Source organism: Hippopotamus amphibius, chromosome 6 (assembly GCF_030028045.1).
Source record: "Hippopotamus amphibius kiboko isolate mHipAmp2 chromosome 6, mHipAmp2.hap2, whole genome shotgun sequence".
Lineage (NCBI taxonomy): Eukaryota > Metazoa > Chordata > Mammalia > Artiodactyla > Hippopotamidae > Hippopotamus > Hippopotamus amphibius.
In genome coordinates, this window is record NC_080191.1 from 12,453,007 (window position 1) to 12,473,230 (window position 20,224).

The window sequence follows — 20,224 nt, forward strand, 5'->3', positions numbered from 1 at the left end:
CCAAGCAGGGTGAGCATGGGGAAGACAGTTTAGGCTTTTTGAATCTTGATATGCTCTTTTTCTGTGAGTAGTAAGCTATGACTGTTAATGGTTTCATAGAATTATAATTGGAGAAATTTGGAAGCCAAGAAAGATTAAGAAACTTTGAACTTTAAGATCTTATCTTTTGGCTTGTGGCATTTGACATCACTGAGTTGAGAATAGTTTGATTAACAGAATTTCAAGATACTATTAATAAGTTTAAGTTAGTAATGCCTTCCTGTCAAATTTGTATCTCATTTGGCACATGGATCTTGAAATTTATTTAATTGTCCAACAAGTTTGGAATTATATATTATAGCTTTGACTTGTTAACTTGAAATGTTTTGAAAATCATGTATGGTTGTCAAGTCATTGTTATAGGTAGAATATAATTCTGTGGTGAAGGTCACTCAGTAACATGAAATGAAGTAATATTTTCATAGTGCCAGGAAACCTAATATTTTCCATAGATGTTGACTTATTTTTGTGTAACAGTTGGTATGTATGGTACTTTATATTGATATTTTAATTATTTATGAATATAAAAAGCATCATAGATATGGTTTGCAATTGTTTATTTTTAATTTTTAAAGTTTATCTCGGTTCTTTTTCTCTGTGACTGCTACTACAGTTAGAAATTAAAGCTATTTTCACAGTATTCTTTTTGTTATTGAGGAATGAATTTTCTGAACAAGTCTTCAAAGGAACAATTCCCTAAGTAAAAATGCTTTCAAGGTTTGGATTTAGTTTCAGTGCTTGTGTGAATGAAGAAATAATCAGTGGGAAAAAGAAAAAAGTAAAGAAAAGCCTAAGATGACTTTCTACTCTTTTTTTTTCTTTCTTTCTTCATTCTCTTTTAATTCTTTGCTGTGCTACTTTGTTGAAAACTCTTTCTAGCTTTTCTCAGTATCTTTATTGTCACAATCATTTATACACAGATCTGGCTTTTTTGGATGTTATTCCTGGAGTTATTCAGAATTCACCTTTAATTTTTTCAGGTTGTCAATATTTGAGAATAGGATGGTTGTAGTTCAGGATCAGTGCTCTTATCTGCACGGGGAACAGGTATCGCTTCTTGCCTTAGCCTTCATCTCCATCCAATGTGGGGATTTTCTGGGTTTTAGTCCTTCTCACTTAGAGGCCAATTATTCCTTTATCTTTTTGTTTCAGGCAGTTTTTCATCACCACCTGTTCTTTCTTTTTTGGAAGTTCATTTTTTGATGTAAAGCTAAATAGTTTTGTGACATAAAAAGTTCTTTTTCATCTTTTTTAGCAGGATTAATGTTTTTCTTATGAAGAGAAACTGTAGACACAAACTTGGATCCTGATTGAGATTAAGACATTTTCAGTGAAGGTACCATGTCAGTGTTGATGGCAGCTGGTGCTTCTTGCCCTTCTTTTAAGCGGTTCAGGGACCCTTTAAGAAGTTAGGCACCAACTGCTGGGCCTAGCCATGGGAAAGCCTTCTTTGTGGGGGAGAAGAGTGCTCATTTCAACTTCAGAAAAGGTTTCTTAGAAATTATTTTCTCACTTTGCTTACCTCTTTACCTAAGCTGTACTAACTAAATATTTGTTGAATAAGTGAACTGGTTTTTTGTTAATGGTGGTAGGGTTTTTTTCCTTCTTGCTTTTTGGTTTAATATTTAAGACTTTGGGTGATTTAATTGTTTGCAAATTCAATAAGTAGAATATTCTTAAAAAGAGTGTTCTGGAAATCTGAAGAAAGGCTGGAGGTAACAGCAGGAGGATTTATTAGATAATAATTGTGAAGGATTTCTTGGCAGAACAGGTTAAACATTTTCTAAGTTCCAAATATGGTTGTATAATCTCTTTACAGAGTGGCGTTTAAAAGCAAGATTATTTCTTTTAGTTGAAATATTTAGGGGTGGGTCTTTCAGAAGCACATGGTCTAGTGTGTAGTGTTCTGTGATCATATAATAATCAAAAAGTAAGATTAACTTTCATTTGTAGAAAGACCGTTTATCACTCTCAATAGAAATATTTAGAACAGTGTAGGAATGGAAGACCATTAAACCACTGTCCCCCGTGCCTTTACTGTTCATCTTTATTTGGGATGAAAACGTTCTAGCAGGTCTTTCTCCCCCCCCCCCCCCCCCCAGCTTTATTGAGCTATAGTTGTTATATAAGGTTGAGTAACTTTAAGGTATACAGTGTGATGATTTGATACAAGTATATATTGCAAAATGTTTACTACAATAAGGTTAGTCAACGCATCCTTCACCTCTCATAATTAACCAGTTTGTTGTTGTTGTTATGGTGAGAACATTAAAACTTTACTCTCATAGCAACTTGTAAGTGTACAATATAGTATTGATAACCATAGGGACGATGCTGTACATTAGATCCCCAGTAGCATGTCTTTTAATAGTAGGCATTTATATTTCTCCTCGTGTTAGAAACTCTTTACTAGAGATGATGTATATATTTCATCTTCTCTAGTACCTAATCCTGTTGTAGCATTTATGATCACATAATATTTTAAAGATAAAATTTCATTTGCTTGTTAATTTACAGAAGACCTTTCATTATTCTCAAAAGGAATATTTTAAATAGCGTATAAAAAAGAAACTGTTTACTCCCATCTTTTCCTTTTTTATTAAGCTGTTAATCTTTATGGATTTGCTAGCCAATACTTGAGAGTTACTAGTTATTAGAGATGGATTGTGTGTGGTTGGGTATGCCTATATGTGTGTGTGTGTGTGTATGTAAATATCATGTCATTTTAAAATTTGTCATAAATTTTCAAAATCTCAGAGACTACAGGTAAAGAAAAAAGTGTAGTAAACGAAGTTGTTTATTAAGCTCTTTATGAATTCTCTTTTTTTAATTGAAAAACAACAATTAAAAATGGTTGACACATTAATACAGTAAAGGTTAGGGAGATTGTATTCATAAAAATAATGTGCCAGTTTTTGCTGTACAACAAAGTGAATCAGCTGTATTTATACAAATATCCCCATATCCCCTCCAAGAATAAAGATGCAGATGTAGAGAACGGACTTAAGGACACGGGGTGGGGGACGAAGGGGAAACTGGGATGAAGTGGAAACTGGAATGAAGTGAGAGAGTAGCATTTACATATATACACTACCAAATGTAACATAGTTAGCTAGTGGGGAGCTGCTGCATAACACAGGGAGATCAACTCGATGATGGGTGATGACTTAGAGGGCCGGGATAGGGAGGGTGAGAAGGCGTCCCACGTGGTTTTAGGGAAGCTGAAACTGCTCCTGGCTGCAGAGTAACATACATGGCTGGGGTAGCCAACCTCCAAAGTAGCCCCTAGTAGTCTCCCCCATCCTGGTAGTCACACCCTGTGTAGTCCCCTCCCACATTTTACAGGTCTGTGTGACTGGTAAACTTTGGCAGAATTGATGGTATTTTTGAGATTAGGTCACAAAAAAGACTGCAGCTTCCTTCTTAGGAGCATACTCTCTCTTTCTCTTCCTGACCACTCACTCTTTGGTAAGTCAGCTGCCACGTCTTGAAGACCAGTGGATAGGCTCATATCATGAAGATCTAAAGTGAATAGCCAATAACCAGTGAGGGACTAGGGCCTGCCAACAATAGTGTAGTGGAAGCAGATCTCTAAACTTATTGTGATAATCATGTCATGATATGTAAGTCAAATCATTATGCTGTACACCTGCAACTTATAGAGTGCTGTATGTCAATTATATCTCAATAGAACTGAAAGTTTTATGTATATATATTATATATAAATATACCTGATGGATATATTTTAGATTATTTTAATTGAGAGAGTGGTTTACTTACCTAGATTTTCTAATTTTTCTACAATGAACATTCACTGAATAATAAAAATGATAGAATAATTAAAAAAAATGTATGGTTTTAAAACTAAATATTTGAAAATCTTTAAAGGAAGAAATATTGCTTATAAATTTTTTTTGTTTAGTTTTCCTTTTATTCTAAGGAACAAATAAATATAAATTAATTTTTTTCTGTAAATGAAATTGTTTATATTAGATTTATGTTTTTGTTACTTACCTTTAGGCATTGCTGTCACATAAACTTGGGAAAATAAAAATATCTAGAGTAAATAAAAAATATCTAGAGTAAATATTCTCTTCTATAATATTTGTCTTGAGTGGGTTTCTTATCCTGCAGTTTAAGAATGATGTTTAAGAAAAACACTTTTCTTTTTTTCTTAGCCTCTTGAATTGCTTTGGCACTCATTAGATGAATGGCTAGTTTTAATAGCTACAGAATTGATGAAAAACAAAAAGGACTCAACAGATATCACTTCTATTTTACTGAAACAAAAAGGCCAAGATCAAGATGGTACTTCCATTCCTCCATTTGAACCTCCAGGACCTAGGAGCTATGAAAATCTATCCACTGGCACAGCGGAATCTAAACCAGATGCTCTTGGAGGGAAACAGGAAGCCAGTGCAGACTGTCAGGATGTTATTTCTATGACAGCTAACCGACTAAGTGCTGTCATTCAAGCTTTTTACATGTGCTGTTCTTGTCAGATGCCTCCAGGGTAAGAAGGTTTTTGCTTGTTTTGTGTGCTGATCTCTGCTTGTCAGTAACCAATGTTGTGGCTGGAGCAGCCCTTGTGGTTCTTATTATGATTGCAAGACGCCCTTCAGCAATAACTATCAAGAAACTTTGAAGAAAAAAAAAAGGTTTATTACTTACAGGACCTGGAAATTACATGACACACCTGGGGCCACACAGCAAGGTTGCCAGTAGAAAGAAAGCTCAAGGGCCTGGGGTTCTGTTTTTATTGAAATTGAAGGTGGAGGCCTAGGGTTTCGAAAGCTCACTCTTTATTGGTGAATTTAAAACATGAGAGTGGGAATTTAAAGCGTGAGAAGAGAAAACACAAGTGGCTCACATGGTCAGTTATCGAAATCAACCAAGATCTCTAAAACAAAGAAATTTGGAGATGGGGGTGGCTCTTTATCTAGTTGTGGGCCTGGCATTGTGTTTATTCGAGATAGCCGTCTATGAAGTGGCAGCCTCTTTGAAGTGGATAAAGTGAAGGCAATCTGATAGATTTTCCTGGTCTGCAGTTTGAACGTATCTGGTGATTTTTCTGAGTGGCCCATATAGCAGCAGGTACAAAGATTGTCCGTATATGAGCTATTGTGGTTATTTCTCTGAATTTTACATCAAGTTGTCCTACTTTATCTTTTTTTTTTTAAAGATTTATTTTATTATTTATTTGTTTTTGGCTTCATTGGATCTTTGTTGCTGCACTCAGGCTTTCTCTAGTTGTGGTGAGTAGGGGCTACTCTTTGTTGTGGTGCACAGGTTTCTCATTGCGGTGACTTCTCTTGTTGTGGAGCACTGCCTCTAGGTGTGCAGGTTTCAGTAGTTGTGGCATGTGGGTTCAGTACTTGTGGCTCACGGGCTCTAGAGCACAGGCTCAGTAGTTGTGGCACATGGGCTTAGTTGCTCCACGGCATGTGGGATCTTTCCAGACCAGGGATTGAACCTGTGTCCCCTGCATTGGCAGGTGGATTCTTAACCACTATGCCACCAGGGAAACCCTGTCCTACTTTATCTTGTATGGATTTGGAAAAAGTAGTTTTAGTTTGCAGTGATTCCAAGTGAGAAGGGTGGGAGAAAAATGAGAAATATTAATTTGGAGAATTGTAGCTAGATATCGGAGGAAATGAAAATTCAGTATCCAGTCCAGTTTACGGGTGTTAAAAAAAACAAAACAAAACCTCAAAGACAGTTAACAGGACTGGAATCTGATATCCACAAGGGTGTACTATAAATTTCCATTGACATGTAATTTTTCTTTCTACCATCACCACCATTTCTATCAGAGGTAATCAAAGTAAGATTAATTTGTTTGCAAAATAAATCTAGTTTTGTAAATTTGACCTGACTATTCACATAGTGGAGCAAGAGTAATGATTGGTCATTTAGGCTCTTTTATGTCTGCTTTGCCAGAACTTTTCGTAAGGAATTCAAATTGAAATTTAAAAACCTCTGGAGGCTAAGAAGCCAAGCCAACGACTCGCCATTACACTCTGCCTGCAATACCTATAGAATTCCTCTCTTCTTGAGGTCCCCAAAATATCTTGACGTTTCTGGGGCCTGCCAGGAAGTGACCTTCCTTACGTACCTGGTAAGTTTGCCAGGAACCCTGTAAGCAAGGTACTAGGTTGGTTTTTCCACAAGGTTTTATTGGCTCCATAAAATTAACACCCTTAGTTCCTTAAAGTTGTCTGGTCATATCTGAGTCTATGCATTTCTCTCTCAAAGAGGGACATTCCAGTCAAAGCCTTGGCAATATAACCAGTGTTTTCAATTGTGTCCTGTTAGAAGGAGAACAGATTCTTCTTGAACTTGCTCAAGTAACTGTATTGCCATGAAAATAAGAATACTCACTGAGAGTTTCCAAATTCTGGAGGGGTCAGGTTAGAAGAAAAAGTAATTGTTTCATCTTTGTTCATAAAGGTATACTTTACCAAATTGCTGAGTCATAGCTAGCTTAAAAGAAAAAGTTTCCTTAAGTCTGGAAAACAAAAGATTAAAGAACTAGCAATGTTTCAAACAAAAATTCATAAAAATTGTAATCATCCTCATCAGTTTATTAAGTCTTATGTAATGAATTCTTGACTTTGATCTTTGGTTAGCAGTGTTATGAATCCAGTTTTCCCTTAGAGTTCTGTAAATGTTTACCCAGTTCAGTGGTATGATGTGAAAGTTATCAGAAACCTGTATTTGTCAGAGTCCTTTCCATGAATCACCTTAAAGATGAAGTACTTTTGCAAAAGCATCAGAATAAGACAATAACTGTAAATGAGAAAAGACTTAAAAAATGCCCATGGTTAAAGATCTGATGAGAGTTCATTATAATGTGGTTGATAGGGGAATTTGGGTATTTCTGTGACACACAATATTTTAAGATGGTAACTGAAATTATGACAATAACATTACATATCAGATTTTTTAGGAATTTCGTATTATTTCTGGAACACTTATATTAATAAATATATCCATGCAGGGATATCCATAAAGAAGGTTTAGCATTATTTCTTATGTAACATTCTTTTTATAAGGAGAGAGAACTTATCTTTTGAGATGTTCCAGGTGCCCTTTAAAAAAATCCCAGTGTTACTTCTAGGTCAAAAAGACTTCATTTAGAATTTGATTTGGGGAAGTTTGTCAAAAAATATTAAAAGGTTTTGGACACTTGACTAAATAGGATCGCAGATCATTATGAAATAATAATTATCTACTTAACCAAAGTGATAGATGATTTTAAAGGCAAATGCAGTCACTTACATTGTTGTGAGCAAATCTTAACTCTTTATATTGAGAAGACTCGTTTTTCTTAAGTAATCAAAGACTTGATTAAGACAACATGAAGGGGACTTCCTAGGTGATGCAGTAGTTAGGAATCCGCCTGCCAATTCAGAGGACACAGGTTTGAGCCCTGGTCCAGGAAAATCCCACCTGCCATGGAGTAACTAAGCATGTGCGCCACAACTATTGAGCCTGTGATCTAGAGCCCATGAGCCACAACTATTGAGCCCATGTGCCACAATTACTGAAGCCCATGTGCCTAGAGACCATGCTTTGCCATAAGAGAAGCCACCGCAATGAGGAGCCCTCCCACCGCAATGAAGAGTAGCCCCTACTTGCAGCAGCTAGAGAAAGCCCGTGTGCAGCAACGAAGACCCAGTGCAGCCAATAAATAAATAAGTAAATAAATAAGATTTATTAAAAAGACAACACAAAGCATGGGAAATTATTTTGTTACAATACAAAATCTTTGCTTTTCATACCAGATTACTTAGAAGGTAAAGAAAAACCTTTTACAGTCTCTCTCAGGAGCAGACAAATACTGCAGGAAAATTGTCCTTTTAGCAGATAAAAGAAAATTATGTAAACATACCATTGATATTAAAGCTTATTTAAAAAAAAAACACCCTGATGGTAACAGTTGAATTTTAGCCTGGTTGACCATAGAAGGTAAAAATCCTCTCATTCTGTATTTTCTCAACTTTCTATACCATTTTGTTCTTTATTTCCCCCTTTCCCATTCTGAAATAACCAGCTTTACTTTAGGACAAAATTACTTTCAGTTCCCTTTACAAAAATGCATGTCCATACCTCATACCTTTCTTACTCCAAAACACATCCTACTTTCTTGCATACAGAGACATTTCCCTTATTATTTCCAGTAGCTTAAATTACATATATTAATCGGAATTCTTAACCCTTAGAAACTTTAATTTCTAGTGAAAACTGAGAAGTAAGCAACTGTAAACTGCCTGCTGCATCAGCATTCTTTATATTGGCAAAATTATGAATACATTTCATAATTTTTAGAAGCACAAGCTTCCTTATAGTGTAATTTTTCAGTGTGGTACAAGACATGTTTACTAAGATAACCAAATTTATCATTAGTTCCTTTGTAATAGAAAGCCAGAAGTGGATAAACCTATGTTCAGTAATTAATGTTTCAATATTTTACCTTATTTTCCATCATTTACTTATTTTCATTTATCTTATTTTCCATCATTTACCTTATTTTCCATCATTTACTTAACTTAGCAAAACTCTGAAGTTTCAAGTTACCAAAGAGATTTGGGAAATTGTTTTTAAGTAGACATACCATAAAACACAACTGTTGCTGAAAAGTTCACCTAAACTCTTATTCCACTTACATCTGTTTAAATCACTTGTTCCTAACACTTATGTTTAGATTACTCATGAAAGTCTCATTAGGCATTAGACAAAATTGGCCATCATCCCAAGCTATTTTTCTTCCTTAAATTTTTTGTAACCTAGATAACATGAACTTCTTTGAATAATAAACCCAAGTAGAATAAAAACTGCATGTCTGCATTATATCTAATGTTGATAAATCTGAGACATGCCTATTTTAATTAAACCAACAAACTTAAACTACCTTTTATTTACAGAAGATTATCCCAGATCACGTGAACTTGAAAAACATTTGGATTAGTTTCTGTATTACTGAGTTTTAGGAATACTTAATTCATAGTATTTATTTTTAAGCCAATTAAATACAGCTCTTTTACAAATTGATTTTGCTAATACCATCCAGCGGTAGAGAGAAAAAAAACTCTTGCATATAACGTACATCTGTAGACATACAGAAACATGCAGCCAGACAAGGAGACCCAATAGCTTCCATTCCAAAATTGCAGCTGTGAACCAGGCACACAACATACAGCTTACTAGTTTATAGACTACCTTTTGAGTTCAAATTGTGTCTGGCAGGTGGAACAAGTTACGGTTACCTCCTCTAGTGGATAAAGCTTTTTACTAATATTTGTGGAGAAGACTTACAGGATTTGTATTTGTCTTTGACAAGTTGTCTTAAGGGGGGTGTTGAGATTTTGGGTAAGAGAAGTTTTACAACAGTTTATATTTTAAAAGACCTCTTTCCCTCTCTCTTTTTCCTTCAGTGATTGTGGGCAGGGTTTTAGTTACCTCCTAGGGTATTTGTATTTCAAAGACATGATAACACTTACACCTTAAGGGACAGAGAAAGAATGTAAGTTTCCTCCTAGGATTTTTTAGTGCCTTTTGAATGGTTTTGGCAGTCCCAATAAAGTGTAGTAGGGCCACCCAGTAATTAGGAGGAGTGTCCTGTAAAAATAATTCTCTAGACTCAGGGACAAATGGGGCTTCTCTAGGGTTGGAAATGAAGAGGGAGGTTACTTGGGTCACTGTGATAATGGAAATGATAAACCCATTGGACCATGCCAGTTTTGTGCAGCAGGAGGTGGGCCTCATCTTAATATTTTCCATTCACAGTGAACCTTAGCAGTGATCACTGTGATGGAAGAGTTGGCATGGTGCCAGCTGTTAAATATCCAAGTGAGGAGAAGATGTGCCCTGGTACAAATATTGGTGGCTGTGGGGGCTTTTGCCTTCTCATAACCCCTCTTTTCCTTACTAGAGGCCTTGATAACCCTGTCAGTTTTTGCATTGGCAGCAGGGATGCCTTGTGAGGGCTCTTTCTTAGTTCTGCCCCGTTTAGTGGAAAGTGGAGAGGGGCTCATGATCTGTGATCTCTTGGAGGAAACAAGCTTGTAGCCTGGATGGATCTTTAAGAAAGTTGTGGATTTTAGGGTCTCTAGAGATGCTGACCAGTTGACGCGTTTTGGTGGTCACAGCAATTTAGAGCTCATTCTAAACAAACAAGAAAACCTGCAGTAGTCCACTCCCTTCTCCTCTTCTTGTTGCATGAAATCTTTAAGAAATGTTTGAATATCAATTAAGGAGTAGTTTTTGAACTCAGTTTCTACTTCTTTTTCCTGTTACCTTAATCTTATGTGTTGTTACTGGAAAATGTTAGATGACGTCCCTGAGCCCCTTTGTAGGTGGCTGCTTTCCTTTCCAGGGTGTCCCAAGAGAACCCTCTAGGATTGTGGTCTCTCTATTAGCATTATATACTCAGGCTCTTTGGGAAAAGCCCCCAGGCCTCTGGAATGTAATATCAAATTCTTGGCATGTTAGCATGCATAGCATTAAATAATGCCCAGGAAGCGACTATGGGGTTTGCATTTATCAAAGAGCTGGTGTACCTCCTCAGAGTTTTTAGGAGGCACTGGCACCAGAGTTTTAGAATATTTATATTTGTCTATTCATTTTTTAGCAGCATTATACCAGGGATTAGACCCAATATCCCATTGGGTTAGGGGACAAAGAGCGACAGTAGTGAGTGAAGTGGTAACACAGAGACCATAGGGCTCTGCTGTATTTTCCCTCTGGTGATGCCATTGGTTTCCATTGCGAGGCTATTTTACTCTTCTAGGTTAGGACGCATAGTCTAGACACAGCCTGCCACCTCTGTGATTTCAGGCAGAGGTCTCCCCTCCTCACCTACAGGAATCTCCTGTGCCTTTAGCGCAGAGCCTTTCCTTGGGTGGTGGTAGTAGCCTTGCTATCCAGTTCACTCTCCTTAGTTCCCCTTGGCTTTGAGGCGTGGAGGAGCCTCACACACATTAATAGTCATTTAAGGCCTTTATAATTAGTGGTCTCATCGTCTCATTAGACCATATGACCTTAATCACACCGCTCTGAGGAGATTGTTGGATTATTACCGCAGCCATGACTTTTTTGGTTGGATGCCTAAGGCAGCACAAGACAGGCAATATTCAAAAGCACGTTGCAGCAAGACAGACCCCCAGCAAGTGGCACTTCCTTCCCGATGGTGTTCCTCACCGGAGTTAGGTGGTAGTAAGCCCGCTGCAGCTTAAAGGGCATTCCCCTTGGTTTACTGCAGGGCAATCACGCCGTCCTGCCGACTGCGCCAGTTGTTTTGTGTGCCCGTCTCCGCCTGTCAATAACCATTGTTGTGGCTGGCCCAGCCCTTGTGATTCTTAGTGTGATTGTAGGGTGCCCTTCAGCAGTAACCATTGGACAACTTTGGGGGAAAAAAGGTTTATTACTTATAGCACCTGTAAATTACATGGCCCCCTCGCTGGGGCCACACAGTGAGGTCATCTTAGGGGTGGGAGGAAGAGGGAAAGAGCTCACACAAGCCCTGGGTTGAGGGCAGGGGATTAGGGATTCGAGGCCTCACTCTTTATTGGTGAATTTAAAATGTAAGAGTGGGAATATAAAGCATGACAAGAGCGAAAAACAAGTAGCCCAAATGGTCAGTCATCAAAATTAACCAAGATCTCTAAAACAAAGGAGCCTCAGTGGAAGGCATCCTGGCTCTTTATCTAGTTGTGGGGCTGGCATTGTGTTTATTCGAGGGAGCCATCTTTGAAGTGGATGCCTCACCAATCAGACCTGAAGTCAGGCACTTGCATTACAAAGTAGAGAAAACCCAGTTGTCTGGCCTTATACTACATGCTTACTGTTTCCTTCTCTGATAGATGAAGAAAAGCTATAATTTTTTTGTAATTGCGGAGATAAATAATACTTTACTGTTTTTGGCTCTTTTCTGATCTTCAGGATACTCACTGAACTGATCTGGAAGTAGTACAGAATATTTGAGTTTTAAGTATCATATGTTATTAACATGTAGGATGGTGAATGTCACTTTCTGTAGGATCATTTAATTATATATTGGAAACACATAGACAGAGATGCTTAAAATTTCAAGGTTTTTAAAAAGTCACTTGTTTATATCATCTGTTAATGAAAAGTTATTTTATATATATCTGAGTGTGTGTATATATGTATTTATTTCATATTATAAATTGACTAGGCATGCCTCAGATTCCATAAAGACAATCCAAACTGCATTTCTTTTTGTCTAGAAGCCAGTCCAATTAAATGCATAGTCAAATTTGCCGTATCACCAACTCTTGTCTACGTGTTCTGTTTTTTACCCCCCACAGAATGACTTCACCCCGTTTCATTGAATTTGTCTGCAAACATGATGAAGTTTTAAAATGCTTCGTTAACAGGTAAAGCTTTCTTGGTTTCATGGACTGCTCTTACAGCCTTTTCTTTCTTTTCTTACAGTTTTTATCTCATCAGAAAAATGTTACTTCTGTTACTATTCAAAAAATGCTGACAAGTACAAATATAGTAGGTGTGGATTAATATGTATTTTTATTCTGTTTCAGTATCTATATGTCTAAATTTGCAATGTCACTTAATGCTGCTCATCCTTCCCATCCGTGTACACAGTATGTTTTTCTTTTAGGAATCCCAAGATTATATTTGACCACTTTCACTTCCTCCTTGAATGTCCTGAGTTGATGTCAAGATTCATGCATATCATAAAAGCACAGGTAGTGCTTTTCTTAATCTTATTTTAGTCTGTCTAATGAAAATTAAGTTTTTAATTTGAATACTGTTCAAAGTAATTATTATACTTGAGACCACCTGCTGTAAGTGGAGTGACATTATTACCTTATTCATTTTTTTAAATAAATTTATTTATTTTGTTTATTTATTGGCTGTGTTGGGTTTTTGTTGCTGCACACGGGCTTTCTCTAGTTGCTGCGAGCGGCGGCTACTCTTCATTGTGCTGTGCAGGCTCCTCATTGCCGTGGCTTCTCTTGTGGAGCACGGGCCCAAGGAGTGTGGGCTTCAGTAGTTGTGGCACATGGGCTGAGTAGTTGTGGCTCATGGGCTCTAGAGCACAGGCTCAATAGTTGTGGCGCATGGGCTTAGTTGCTCCGTGGCATGTGGAATCTTCCCAGGGCAGGGCTCGAACCTGTGTCCCCTGCATTGGCAGGCAGATTCTTTACCACTGCGCCACCTAGGAAGTCCTGTTACCTTATTCTTTACTTTAGTACATGGAGTTACATTAGTATGTTACTTTTGTATAAGGAGTAACTTTAAGAAGTGAGTATTGAGTACCTACCGTGTGCAAAGACATGTTGCCACATTCCTGAAATGGAACTCTAGTCCTATAAGACCAAAGGTCCTTGGGGATTTTATCCCCAAATACATTTGGGAAATATAACATATGCCCTGTTGGAGATTAATAAAGCATATCAGCAGCTTGCTAAAGGCTTTGACAAGCCATTTGGTAAAAATAATGATTTAACTTTGTTAATCTTCCAGACTTATAAGACCTGAGAGCTTTCCCCAGCGAGGATTCATTCCATATAACTCATGTTTCATAAAATGTGCTTGGGAAAAGCTCATTTTGCTACTTACCAGCTATGTGATTTTAGGTATATTTCTAACATCCTTGAGCCTTGGGTTCTTTATCTATAAAATAGAGGTAATGACACCAACCTCATAAAACCTGTATTGTGAAGATTAATTTTTAAATAAAGACTGGTATATATGTTCAGTAAGTGGTAGTTGTTTTGGAAAGCATATGTTCTACCTGCATGGGGATCTTTATTCAGTCTAGCAGGGGAGATAATAAATGTTCCTGTAAAATATAGTACTTACAGTATTACCTGATTCTTTAGGAGTTTAAGGGAGGAAGAGCTTGCTTTCGGCTGTTGTTGTCAAGGGAGATTTCAAAGAGGAGGTGGATTTTAATCTAAAAAACATGCAAAATTTTGATAGGAGTAAATGGGGAAGATGAGCATTCTAGCCAAGATATGGGTCAGAGCATATAGATGGAAAAGTGTATTAAAATACAGTTGGTTAAGGCAGAAATTTTGTGTAGGTGCGGAATGAGATATAATTCTGGGAAGGTAGATTAGGGTTATACTATATGGAACCTTGATTGCCATATTGAGGAATCTCCATTTGCTAGGCTGTCAGGAGCCACTGATAACTTTATTTCAGGAGAATGACATGATCCTGACAAAGTTTTAGGAAATAATTTGTCTGAAATGTAGGCTAGACTGGAGGCAGTGGTTTGGTTAGTAGTCATAAGATAAATGCCATAGGTATTTTAAAATGTCTTCAGGGACACTGATCCTTTCAGAAATTAAAGAAAACTAAGAACTAATCTTTATAAAATTATATACATGTATATAGATCTCCTTTGGCATCTGTTTAGTAATGATGATGTAAAAGAGAAGGTGGTAGTAATAACTTACATTTATTGAATGCTAACTTTAGGTCGGGTTCCATACATTTGTTTTACATAGATTATTTTATTTTCTTAACAATCATGTGAAATAGGTACTCTTTTACTGAAGCTGAAGAGGTTAAGTAACTTGTTTAAGTCATTCAGCTACTAAGTGGGGGAACCAGAATTTAAAAGTCTGTCTGGTTCTTAAGTTCATTTTCTTAATCAGCACTAAGTTATTCCATTCTAGGGTAAGTGAGATTATAGGTGAAAGAAGCTTTTAGTTTTTGAAAGAGGTAGTTTGCTATATTTAATACTGTCTCTGCTTTTCACTTCCTTTTCCCTCTTCCCTTCCTGAACTATTCATTCAAAAAGCATCTGCATTAGCCATCCCCCTTTTTGACCCACAGAGGGGGTTTTGTCGCCTGACCAGTGTGGGTGTCCATGTGCATAGTGGTGGCCCAGTGAAAGTTTTTGGAGCTTGGATGTGCTGAGGAGAGTGTTTGTGTGGAAGAGGAGCCCAGCATGGAGTATGTGAGTTGGAGTGGTATAGGGAGGATGTCCGATGTGCAGGGTGGTGACAGTTGCTCAGGGTAGTTTGACAAAGCCTAAGTGGGGTATAGGGTATCCATTGCAGTGACAGAAGATGATTATATATGAGGTGGGGCAGTTGATTGAATGAATAAGTATAGTAAAGATAACAGGAGCCTAGTGTCTCGCTATTAGAGAAAGGAGTTAAAAAATGGAGGAAAACAATGAATCCTGTACTATTGGATTGGAATTAGAGATATCATTGTGAACGTATAGTTTCCGATGTGGGTAGATAGATATAGTAAACCTGGCACCCACTTCTTGGTCTCTGAGTACCATTCTCAATGAACTAGGGCCTGTTGGAGAAATGGCTAATTCAGGGAAGGTACAAGATGAGCCTGGATCATTTTATTGTGTAAGAAACTTGTTCAAAGAATGATGAGGTTATGTCAAAACAATTCAGAATCAGCTTGAATGGAATCTACTGGCCAAATCTGGAACAATTTGAACATCAAAATAAATAATGATGGCAAAATATTGGAAATAAAATCGGAATCCATAAGTCTATGGTGAAAGAATTAGTGAATAAACAGAAAGTTTGATGAAGGGTGGGATATTTTTATAGTCTCAAAGTATCTCCTCTTAGAATACTAACTGATTACCAAGATTAAAAAGGAACTTTACAGTGGAGAAGCTTGGCAGTAATCACAGCAGACAAAGCAGTGTGCCAGCTGATAGGATGCACTGAGAGTGTGGCATCACTTCTTTGGTATTCCTGCCAAAGGTGCACACCCTGAATTTATCGTGGGAAGTCATCAGACTAACTCTAATTGAGAGACATTCTAATAACTGACCTGCAGTCTTTATATGTAGGTCATGAAAATTAAGAAAACACTGAACACACAATGTTCAGTGCCACAATGAAAAGGATAACTAAAGGCAGCTCATGAGTTATTATGTTATACAGGGTATTCTTTGGAGCCTGGCAAAACTTGAAATGGGGTCTGAAGATTAGGTATAGTAATGTATCAGTGTTAATTTCCTGATTTTGATGGTGGTGCACTGCTTATGTAGGAGAAATCTTGTTTATAGGAAAAACACACTGGAATATTTAGGGGTGACTGGACATCATGTTAGCAACTTACTCTCACATTAGGGAAAAAAAAAACCACCATTGTACTATACTAAGGAATTTTCTGTAACTTGGAGGCTATTTAAAAAAAAGTAAAAACAACTACCTCTGCTAAAGGATTTTCTGTTGGTGGTTTTCAGGTAGCCTGGTAGTTAAAGGGAGAGACATTTTGTATTGCTGTACAAATACTATTAAGAGGAGCCTCTGATCAGTCCTGTTCTGTGAATTACTTAATGGAAATGCAGGTACTCAGAAAGTTTACATACGGAAATATGCTCTTGGGCTTTGTAGGTATATATATGTGTGTGGGGATGTTTTGATCTTAATAGATAACTAGCTTTTGAAAGCAGCATTTTTCACTTTTTAATGTTATATTTGAAGTACTTTAAAAAATTGCCATTGTATTTATTTTAAAATGGTTCACATTTTCTAGATGAAGGATAGAGTTTAATATTTAATATCTTATGGCAAATAAGTTTACCATCATTTACAATACTTATTTGCAATAATTTTAACATTGTTGTGCAGATAAGAGCAGCATATATTAGCATTCTGGGAGTTGAGTGTTTGCGTAAACTACTTAACCTCTTGGTGCTGCATTTTTCTCTTCTGTGAAATGGGAATAATAAAAGTCCCTTTTTCTCACAGTGCTGTGAGGATTAAATGCGAAAATGCATGTGAAGTGCTTAAAACAGTACCTGGCTTATAGATGCTTTAAAAAACATTAATTTATGATTATAATTATTATTTTGTTCTGTATGTGCATTATTTCATTTAACCCTCAGAATTAGCCCTTGAATTAGGTATTATTTTCCCGGTTTTACAGGTAGGAAAACTAAAATTCTGAGAGGATTGGTATTTCCCCTAAAATAACAAACCTAGTAGTGACAAATCCAGGATTTCAAACCGTGCTTATCAAACTTCAAAGCCGATACTTAAATGCATTACTTCTGTGTAATGTTTTTTTCTCTCCTCTTTTACCTAAGTTTTAGGAATAATCAGCATTAAAATTTCAAGCACTTAACATTCTAGTCTGTTTACTAAAAATGAAATATTTTACTTACATGCCCAGTAATGAATATAACAACAGCAGCACTTTATTCAAAATGTGGAAAACTGCCAGAAGTATGGACAAAATTATATTTAACTTTGGAACAGGGAACATTTACTCTTTTGTTATTGAAAGAACAGATATTAAAAGGAAAAATTAATCTTGCATCAGTTATTTTCATAAAAATATTTTTATTAAGAATTAATGAAGGTGATGTTTAAGTCTTTTGAAGCAAAACAAATGTTTAGGTTAGCTCAGATGAAGAAATTTACTGGTGTCCTAAAAATTGCATGAGAGAGAACTTCTTAGTGGTGTTGGACATTGATCGTATTTATCTCTCTTCTTTTAAAAAATTTATTTATTTATTTATTTTGGCTGCATTGGATCGTCGTTACTGCACATGGGCTTTCTGTAGTTGTGGCGAGCTGGGGCTACTCTTCGTTGTGGTGCGCGGGCTTCTCTTTGTGGTGACTATTCCTGTTGTGGACCACGGGCTCGCAGGCTTCAGTAGTTGCAGCACATGGGCTCAGTAGTTGTGGCACACAGGCTTAGTTGCTCCGAGGCATGTGGGACCTTCCCAGCCCAGGGATCAAACCTGAGTCCCCTGCATTGGCAGGTGGATTCTTAACCTGTGCCACCAGGGAAGCCCCGTATTTATCTCTTGAAACTCTTGGCTTTTGTTGTATTGCACCTCTCTGGTTCTCCTTTGACTTTTCTAGCTGTGTGTATCATTTGGTAGTAAGCAAATTTTCAGTCCTGACCTGTGATCATAAACTTCTGTGTTCTTGGTGTTTGTCCTTGTATCTTTAATCTCTTGAACAAGGGACATTACCTTGTTTCCAGTTTCAGCTTTGTTCATGACTCTCTTTCAAGTGTCTCAGTTGCAGAACATTCTAGTATTTATTTCCAAGCTCTTAGTAGTTATATCCCAATTAACCTTAAATTCAGAGTATATGAAACCTCATTCGTTATCTTCCACCAGTGCCCTCTAGGAGCTCGGGGTAAATTGTGGCGGGGAGTGGGGTTCCCCCTCTAAGCTATTTCTGTTATTAAGTTCTTCCTTCCTACCATGACCAGGACCTTATCACTCAACACCTATTATTTCATCTGCTGCCTGGATGGTCTCCCTTTATCCTGGTTTTACTGTCATTTTAATTCCTGCATTTACTATGCTATTCCTCTGACCAAGTATCTTCAGTGGCCACTGTGTCTCTTGCTTGATTTGAAGGATCCATAATTATGTCCTTGATTTACTTACAAAAACTTATTTCCTTCAGTATGTGTAGGGTTATGCAGGCGCCTTCACTGCCTCTCCCAGGGAGACACAGTTTCTCCTTCTGTGCCTTGTTCCTTGTCTCCCTTAGCCTGGTGTGCTTTCTTTCCATTGTGCTTGAGCAAGTCCCACCCACCTTTAAGTCCCGGTTCAGACCAGGACCTCATGAAGCCTTTGTACTCTGCTTATCTGCACACTCTCTAAATTCTTAGTGCACTGTGGTCTGTACTTCACTGTTTAGAACTTGATATCATTATGCATTGTATTGTTCTGATGTTAGTCTCATCTCTTTAACTGTATTAAACAGTTTTTAGCAATGAAATTTTTACAGCTCTTATGTTACCTAAGTATTGGCACATCCTAGGTACTCAATAATACTTCCTGATAAATAAAATTACAAATCACTTACAGTTTGCATACCTGGCAAATGAACGAAAGGTAGAGACTTTTTTCACTATTCATGAGATCTTATTCAGCTTTTAGGGTGTGGGAAGGGAAGAAAAAAGGATAACAAATTCCTTTCTAGTTGCTGCATATATTGGAAGGATAGAAATTAAAATGAGGTGTAAAGATTATTTTCATAGAAAACTAAATGGAACATGCAACATAATTTTTCTGGATGTGGAAATTCATTCTTACAAGCCTTTTTGGATTTAAAAGAAATTGAAAGTGTGTTCAATTATATGTCTGATTAAATTATTTTAATTTATCAAGTCTTTTCTGTTGATAATGTAGGGAATTAAAAAAAATATACTCTCTAGGTAGTCAAAGTATTTCAACCTAGATCTGTCTTTTTGTGAATAGTGGATGAAATGTCAGAACATTATTTAGAACTACTTAATGTAAATAAAGGTCTAAGAATGATTATTTGTAAAAAAGGCATTTATTTAGCATGCTGGCTAAGTAGATCTGATAGGTGACTGAAATCCCGCTAACGTATTTCACTGTTATTTGTTGGGGTAGCCGTTTAAAGACCGCTGTGAGTGGTTCTATGAACATTTGCATTCAGGACAACCAGATTCAGACATGGTGCACAGGCCAGTGAATGAAAATGATATCCTGCTGGTTCACAGAGGTATGTTTAACAAATAAAGTGTTGTGTGTGAAGCACAAAATACTAGTTATTGTAAATTTTAATATGTAAAATTAACCAATGCTACATATTTAGATTCTATTTTTAGGAGTAGCTGTGAAGTTGTGTCAAAAGCAAATTATGCAAAGCTAAAGCAAGGAATTGCTGTACGGTTTCATGGAGAAGAAGGCATGGTGGGTATAAAAATAAGTGTTGTTAAGATCACTGTCTATAAAAGATTGAAATGCTCTTGAATAAAGTTTAATATTTAATTGATAAAGGAAGAAATTTAATATAGTTTTAATGTATTATTATTTAGAAAAAAATTTCACCATATATTTCTGTTGATACTTAATCTTATTTTCTTGAACTCAGGGTCAAGGTGTTGTGCGTGAGTGGTTTGATATTCTGTCTAATGAGATAGTCAATCCTGATTATGCATTGTTTACCCAGTCAGCTGATGGTAAGTTGTACAGTCTAGATGACTTTTTCTGTGACGTGTCACATTTTCAGACTGTTTCAGTGCATTTTGTCCTTTGATTCCTGTAGTAGCCCTGTGAGGTAGGGTGGCTATTCCCTTTTCATAGAAGAGGAAATTAAAATTCAGGGTTTTTGTCTGTGTTAGCAGATCATGAGTGGAACCTGACTCAGCCTAGCATTCTCACCCCTAAACAGTTGATTCTCAAATGCTTGTCTCAAGG

The 20,224-nt window shown here is 36.9% G+C and overlaps 1 protein-coding gene across 3 annotated transcripts in view; it reads left to right on the forward strand.

Annotated features, from left to right (window-relative positions):
• HACE1 (HECT domain and ankyrin repeat containing E3 ubiquitin protein ligase 1) overlaps nt 1-20,224 on the forward strand; it is a 109,131-nt gene that overhangs the window by 56,056 nt on the left and 32,851 nt on the right. For all 3 annotated transcript variants that reach the window (XM_057739229.1, XM_057739228.1, XM_057739230.1), the window contains 6 exons: nt 4,218-4,552; nt 12,372-12,440; nt 12,683-12,770; nt 19,415-19,526; nt 19,620-19,717; nt 19,899-19,986. In XM_057739229.1, coding sequence (XP_057595212.1) covers nt 4,218-4,552; nt 12,372-12,440; nt 12,683-12,770; nt 19,415-19,526; nt 19,620-19,717; nt 19,899-19,986 — 790 coding nt within the window. The remainder of the gene's footprint in view (nt 1-4,217; nt 4,553-12,371; nt 12,441-12,682; nt 12,771-19,414; nt 19,527-19,619; nt 19,718-19,898; nt 19,987-20,224) is intronic.